The sequence below is a fragment of the Ilyonectria robusta genome, assembly GCF_021365365.1.
Source record: "Ilyonectria robusta strain PMI_751 chromosome Unknown BGZ61scaffold_188, whole genome shotgun sequence".
NCBI classification, from domain to species: Eukaryota; Fungi; Ascomycota; class Sordariomycetes; order Hypocreales; family Nectriaceae; genus Ilyonectria; species Ilyonectria robusta.
The window spans coordinates 1-6,250 of NW_025764622.1; the positions used below are offsets into that span (position 1 = coordinate 1).

Consider the following 6,250-nt stretch of genomic DNA (forward strand, 5'->3'; position numbering starts at 1 on the left):
TGGTGAAGGGGACCATGTTTTCGTCTGTCAAGCCGATAGTGATGCCGCGCCGGTCGATCTGGTACCCCCTGTAGAAAGTCGGCCATGTCGCAGCTCTGCCACCTATAGTGCTGACTTTCAGTGCGGGGTTCCTGTCTGGAAAAGCTTGCGGCTGGTCTGGACCACGGCGTCCGAATCCTATCCCGAGGATTCCGTGGAAGTCTCTGAGGTCTGAGGAGGGTGATTCCGGGCAGGTGTATAGGTCCCCGTGAATTTGCAAGTCGCTGCACTCTTTTGTTCTCTCCGTTACGGCGAGGATCTTGACGGTGGATTTCACGATGGGCATATCATTGCTCGGGTTGAAGAAGACGTCCTTTTCGATCCACCAGCCGCCGTAGAGGGTTTTGCTGCTGGTGAGATTTTGCCAACCTCTTTCTGCGCTGGTGCTGGTGGGGACGGTGAACCCGGGCATGTTGGCTGCGGGGAGAACGATGCCAGTGGTGCCGGTATCTACGAATGGGCGGTAGACTTTTGTATTGATACGGGTCCCCGGGGGACCAGTGCTGAGTTGGATGGGGACGTGATATCTGCTGGTGAATGGGGTGGTCATGGATTCGGCCTCGGCGAAAGGGACGAGGGCTTTAACCGTGGAGCCCGCATAGGGACCCGCGCGTGCAAGGCGGAACAGGTATAGGGAGGTAGTGATAAGAATTGATAGAATTGGAGACATATTGAAGATTTTGAATGGCGAGAAAATTGGCATAGTGCGAATGATTAAAGTGGCGATTGTATAGAACTTATAAGCTCTGCCCCCTTGGAAGGAAATTATCTGCAACGTACATGACAAGCGAGTGGACAATTTTCCTCATCCAGTGGTCCTTAATCCTCTGGTATCTTAAACATCTGTGTACTAGCTACTCGAGACTGGAGAGCCGTGCCCCCCCTCCAACCGTGTATAATACCGATCATCAGCGCGTAGCTCTTGGATCCCAGTTGACTTTTTACTTGTATACTTCTCCTAGGACGGCAGGGCTATTTGCTCTCATGGTATTCTAGTGTGGCTCGTATCTGCAGGCTCCCTGAAACCACCATTAAGCCAACGTAACATCGTATTTAATATGCAGAATAAATATGAAATCTAAGCCAATGGTATATATTAAGCTATTTGTAATAAAATTAGGTGGCTTTTAATCTTATCTAATCTGATTTATATTGCGTCTAAGTGACGTCTCACTAACCTTGTACCTCTAGACCTAGTTCTGCAACATTGTTCTCTGTGGGTTATGTTTTGGGACACCCTCCTTTTGCCGGTCCAGGAAACGATCTGGTCCAAAAGTAAGACGTCGTTCTATAATGTGGGTGTCTCATATCAGCGGTCTGTACGTGGTCAAGAATGCGGGTCGCCGGCCCACCCTCATCATCGGCGCCCTGTGGATGATGATGTGTTTCCTGTGAGTGTGTCCCATCTTTCGGACGTGCTTCGTTTATGCTAACGGCTTAGGGTCTACGCCTTCGTCGGCCACTTCTTCCTCGACAGCACCAACCCAATGAGTCGGGAGAGGGAAGGGTAGTATGGCTGGTACTATTATCAGGTTCCTCGGGTATTATTTAGAGTCGAAATAGTTATTATGGCCTCTATTATATTACTTTCCTTAACCCCATATCAATCTCTAGTTTTCTTAAAGCGAGTTGAGTACGTTCGTGGTTCGGGAGTGTCAGACGGAATGACCTAATGGAATATCCCGACGGAAATCTTCCAATAGATTGAGTAGACGAGACGTTCAATTGGGCTTGTTCTCTTCCCTGTGTCAGATCTCGTGACTCCGTAAGTGGGGTCTGACGATCTAAGTTGGGTGCCTTTGGCACGGGGAAATGTACGATCAAATGATGCCAAAATAGGCTGCTTGAATTGATGATAGATACGACCTTAATGACGTCGTGATGACTGATTGATTGACTATGGTGTTGATGATCTTGACCGGCGAGGGATTTCCCTCATCTACGGTCTCCAAGACCCCCGCTTCCTTAGCCATCCGGCCGGACACGGATCCCTCCGTCTGACACCCTGCCGCATCACGTGCAGTGGTCCGCGTCGCAGGTCCAGCTGCGCTGGGTCAGGACAGAAAATTCTGGGGATTTTGCATCTTTCCAAGAGGCTATTGAACCCTGCGCGTTGCGCTCTGCGTTACCACTCTTTGACGAATGCTGGAGGTCTAGGCCTGACCCGGAGTAAAACATGCGATTGCTAACCCCGCACCGCCTTCTACTCTTGGCGGTAGCATTCTCACCCCGAATTTGGGTAGCTGAGGCAAGGGGTCGAGGTGGGAGCGGCGGTTCCAATGGGGACAGCGGTGACTCGGAGGGAGATGACGGTTTGGGTTCTGGTGAAGGGAGCACCCCTTGTATCGACAGCGGCCTACCGACAATCACGGATCTCGATGTCACCCGATTTGACAACTACAGCTCAGACCCGAACTACGGCGGCGCATATTTCTTCGGCGAGGCGTCAATCAAGACCCGAATCGAACAGGGGGACAAGGACACTTGTACTCCCACCATTGGGGTCACGCTCCCAAATAGGCTGCTGGCAGCCGCCTTCATCGCGCCTCAATCGCCGCAGCCTGTGGGGCCTAAGAATGATATTGTGATCGGTTTCAAAGGCTGGGTTACAGACAAGTCGCTGGAAGACTTCATGACTTCGTATAATAACTGCAAAGTCAGCGCCGACACGATCTTCTTCAGGACCACTTCATGGTTCTCGTACACATATCCAAACAACGAGATGCACGGAGCTCGCGATTCAGTGCCTTTGACGCTGTCCGCTGGCGATGGTTCAACTGTCTTCAAAGGAAAATACAGTGGAGGGCCGCAGACAACATGGAGCAATATATCGCTCGCACAATGGACTGAGGATGACATCTCGTTTTCCGACGATCTTTGCAACGGATACATGGGCCTTGATGAATCCATTCCAGTTGGGACGGTCATAAACGGCTCTGTTAGCTCCGAGACGCTCTCTCTTACTGTTACCGGAGTCGTGAACAGCGTGATCTCCGGCGTCAACGTGAGTTTCACTGTAGATTTCAAGGGGGCATTTTCATCGACCAACTCAACCCAAGCTGTCAAGATTGGGGAAAACGGCAAGTCAGATGTATCGTTTGCTGTGATCAACAGTGATGGAAGCAATGATAGCCAAGGAAGACTGAGCGCGTTTCTACCGATGACGGTTTCGTTTCTTATTATCGCAGTAGGCCTTGGATGTGAATATCTTTGAGGAAAACAGTTCTTCATATATAGTACCTTCAATGTATATCGGCTCTGCTTGAGATCTTGTCAGATTTGAAATTTTACGCCGTGCACCGGCTGCACGTGGTCATAGAGAACGGCCTTCGAGAGCGCCATATCTATCTTAAGAGACCGTCATTCTTCACTCGCCCAAGATGGATGGATTCAAGGGCTCCCCAACTTCAAGATTGTCCACAGGACAACTCACCCGCTACGCTGGCTCGAGAGCCTATACTTCAGCACACTAGGCATTGGTGGAATGTGTACAAAGGCTGGATCTCGTCAAGGTATTGCCAGGCCACGCCATTTCTACATATACAAGTACGCTAGCTGAATTTTAGACGCAATCGATCCTAGTAACGGCATCGCCTCCAGCCCCAATTTCAGTCCCAGGAGTATCGGATCCTTCTCCCCAAGGACCTCCTGCTGCAGCTCCAATACCTTCATGTGGATCTCCTCGGCCTTATTATATTGTGGCGGGGGGTTCCCGTTAAAATTGGCGTTGGAAGGTTCCGCCCGAGATATTGGTGCCGTTGTAACCTGAGTCGGGCGGTGGAATGGCGCTCTGCACACCTGGGCCAATGGGGCTATGCTGCTGTTAGGCGACTGTCTTGGGCGCATGTGGCGGAGCTGGTCTGAGAACGCGATCGGCCAGGGATCTGGTGTCGTGAACATTGTCCCGCTTGCTGCATTCGTGTCTCAGCCCGCGATCGCCGTAACTATGCAGGAGTAGGGCTGAGACGTAGGAGCCAATCGCCAAAGAGTTGGGGGCTTCCCTGGAATGTGGTGGAGGCGATGCATCGAGAAATTTTACAAGGGAAGCCGCAAATACTGGGCTATGGGAGCCAAGGATAGGACCCTGGGAACCCTCCCTTGGGAGATGTATAGGCCCAATCGATAGCCTTAGTAGTATCTCGATTATGGATGCAATACGATGTATTGAGTTGCACTCATTCTGCAGCGGGTTTTATCACGTCAATGTATGGACATTGTATTCGAGTAGGGAGGGGTCTGGAACCCTCAGCAAGACCTACATAGCGCGAAATCATCGACAGTCTTCACACAGAGACCGACGTCAGACTATTCAGAGTGCGATTGATAGGCTTAAACGAGGCAGAGTACAACATGTTTGGGGACAGAATCGTTGCCAGTCTGAACTACGACAGCTGGCCCATACACCACGACTCGGTCCCACAGGCATATAAGGATACCTTCCAATGGGCCTTCGACTCACGGCTCTCGGACTGGTTCCGCTCCGAGAGTGGTACTTTCTGGGTATCAGGCAAGCCGGGGTCCGGGAAATCCACCTTCATGAAATTCATCGCGAGGCATCCCCGGACAAAGGATCTACGAGCAGGCTGGGCAGGCTCGGCAGATACGCTTGCCGTTGCGGCGCACTTCTTCTGGATAGCGGGCACGCTGATCCAAAAGTCATGGCAGGGGCTGCTCCAATCTTTGCTCTTCGACGTGTTTCACAAACGCCCCTCCGTCGTGTCGCTGATCAGCCCTGATCGCTGGGCGGCCGCCAAGGCCGGACACTGGCAGGCTGCCGCCCAACCCTGGTCTGTAACTGAGCTCGCGGTGGCGCTTCGAGCGCTGGCATCATCTGACAGTCTGCCGCTGAAGATGTGTTTCTTCATCGATGGACTCGACGAGTACGACAGCGACCATGCCGAGCTTTGTAATGTTCTACGTGACATGGCTAGCTCTCATCATATCAAGATGTGTGTTTCTAGTCGGTATCTTTAGCTAAGATTTTGGCCTACGCCCATGCTGATGGGTCTGATGACGCTGTAAAAGATCGTATCTTGCAAAGTCCTTATCCATACATTCATTACATTTGTATCGCTCCCTGTGCTCCATTGGTACGTGTGTTTCCAAATGCCTGGTAAGATCTCTCTCCAAAGCCATATGTCCGCAAAGCCTACAGGGGAGAAGCTGGCCGGCAGCTCCCGTTTTGTGACTTGCTTCATCAGCCAAAGGCCGACAACTTGCTTTCCGAGGCATTCACTTACTCTATATTGGAAATTGTTGCTCCAGTTTGCTCGTAGTCTCTGAAACGTGAGCCTATTCGTGCGTCCACCGCCTCACTTGTTTCAAGAGTGACTGTTGTAGGTGCGAGATAGTTTGAAATTTCTTCATTACCCCCCATTACCGCAGATTCTGTGCACACGTAGGAAATCTGGGGTTCTGAGAAGAAAGTCTCGTAGTTTGATGCCTGAGAAGATGATGATGTTATCGGTTCCAGCTCGCTGTGGTAATCCGGCAAGGGCTGATGGCTCTAATGAGCCATTAAATCTCCCAAAGGATCATTTGCCGAAGCTGATAGATATTCGGCATTACCTGAGTTTATCCACGTGTCTGTTTCTAGAGAGGTGAGTGCGTAGCTCTCGAAAAGAAAAGTGTCGGGTATATGAAAATCGCTGCTGGTGCCTTGTGTAGTACGAAGCTGATTAGGTAGACATCCTTCAACATTAAGTGTCTGTAATTCGTTGTGAACTATGTTGACGTTCGCAAGCGCAGCATCCGAGTCGAAGTAGATTGGAACACCGCATGTCTCTTCAATTCCTGCCTGCAAGCGCATTGCTAAGGGTGGCGGTGGCTCTTGTTGCTGTTCGGGCATGAAAGGATCAATAAGAGATAAAGGGAAAATATTGTGTCAGAGATTCCTACAGACCCCCAATATCATCCACTCAAGTACTCACTGTCACTAAAGAAGATAGTGTGTTCTTCTGAAGTAAAAGGATGCGTAGGAGCCCCGGAGGAGCGATCCCTTTTCTTTGCGGCATCCGACTGAGATTGCATGAATGAACAAATAAAACCTCTAACAGGACGTGGAGAGTCCTAGAAATCCAGGAGAGTGTTGGTACGTCTAGTCCTGTTAACCTTGGACGACGTCTCTACTTATAGCAGACGTATAGAGCATACGGTAGTCCATCCTCTAATTTGCCGAATCTGTGTCATCTCCGAAGGTGCGAGAACAATC

At 50.7% G+C, this 6,250-nt stretch overlaps 4 protein-coding genes across 4 annotated transcripts; 3 read left to right on the top strand and 1 right to left on the bottom strand.

Annotated features, from left to right (window-relative positions):
* On the bottom strand, positions 1 to 709 carry BGZ61DRAFT_552217 (uncharacterized protein; the record flags this gene model as incomplete). The annotated part of the gene is made up of 1 exon (XM_046255526.1): positions 1 to 709. A coding segment is annotated over one exon (709 nt), but the record flags the coding sequence as incomplete, so codon positions are not given.
* A 623-nt stretch (positions 710 to 1,332) lies between these two features.
* BGZ61DRAFT_542665 (uncharacterized protein) lies at positions 1,333 to 1,550 on the top strand (the record flags this gene model as incomplete). Its single annotated transcript, XM_046255225.1, has 2 exons — positions 1,333 to 1,430; positions 1,481 to 1,550. The coding sequence occupies 2 exons, from the start codon at positions 1,333 to 1,335 to the stop codon at positions 1,548 to 1,550; spliced, it is 168 nt and encodes a 55-aa protein (XP_046092818.1).
* A 392-nt stretch (positions 1,551 to 1,942) lies between these two features.
* On the top strand, positions 1,943 to 3,514 carry BGZ61DRAFT_470102 (uncharacterized protein). The gene has a single exon (XM_046248037.1). The coding sequence runs from the start codon at positions 2,216 to 2,218 to the stop codon at positions 3,251 to 3,253; it is 1,038 nt and encodes a 345-aa protein (XP_046092819.1). The 5' UTR covers positions 1,943 to 2,215; the 3' UTR covers positions 3,254 to 3,514.
* An 875-nt stretch (positions 3,515 to 4,389) lies between these two features.
* Positions 4,390 to 5,013, top strand: BGZ61DRAFT_542667 (uncharacterized protein; the record flags this gene model as incomplete). Its single annotated transcript, XM_046255226.1, has 1 exon — positions 4,390 to 5,013. One exon carries the CDS (start codon positions 4,390 to 4,392, stop codon positions 5,011 to 5,013), a length of 624 nt encoding a protein of 207 aa, XP_046092820.1.
* Between the last annotated feature and the right edge of the window lie 1,237 nt (positions 5,014 to 6,250).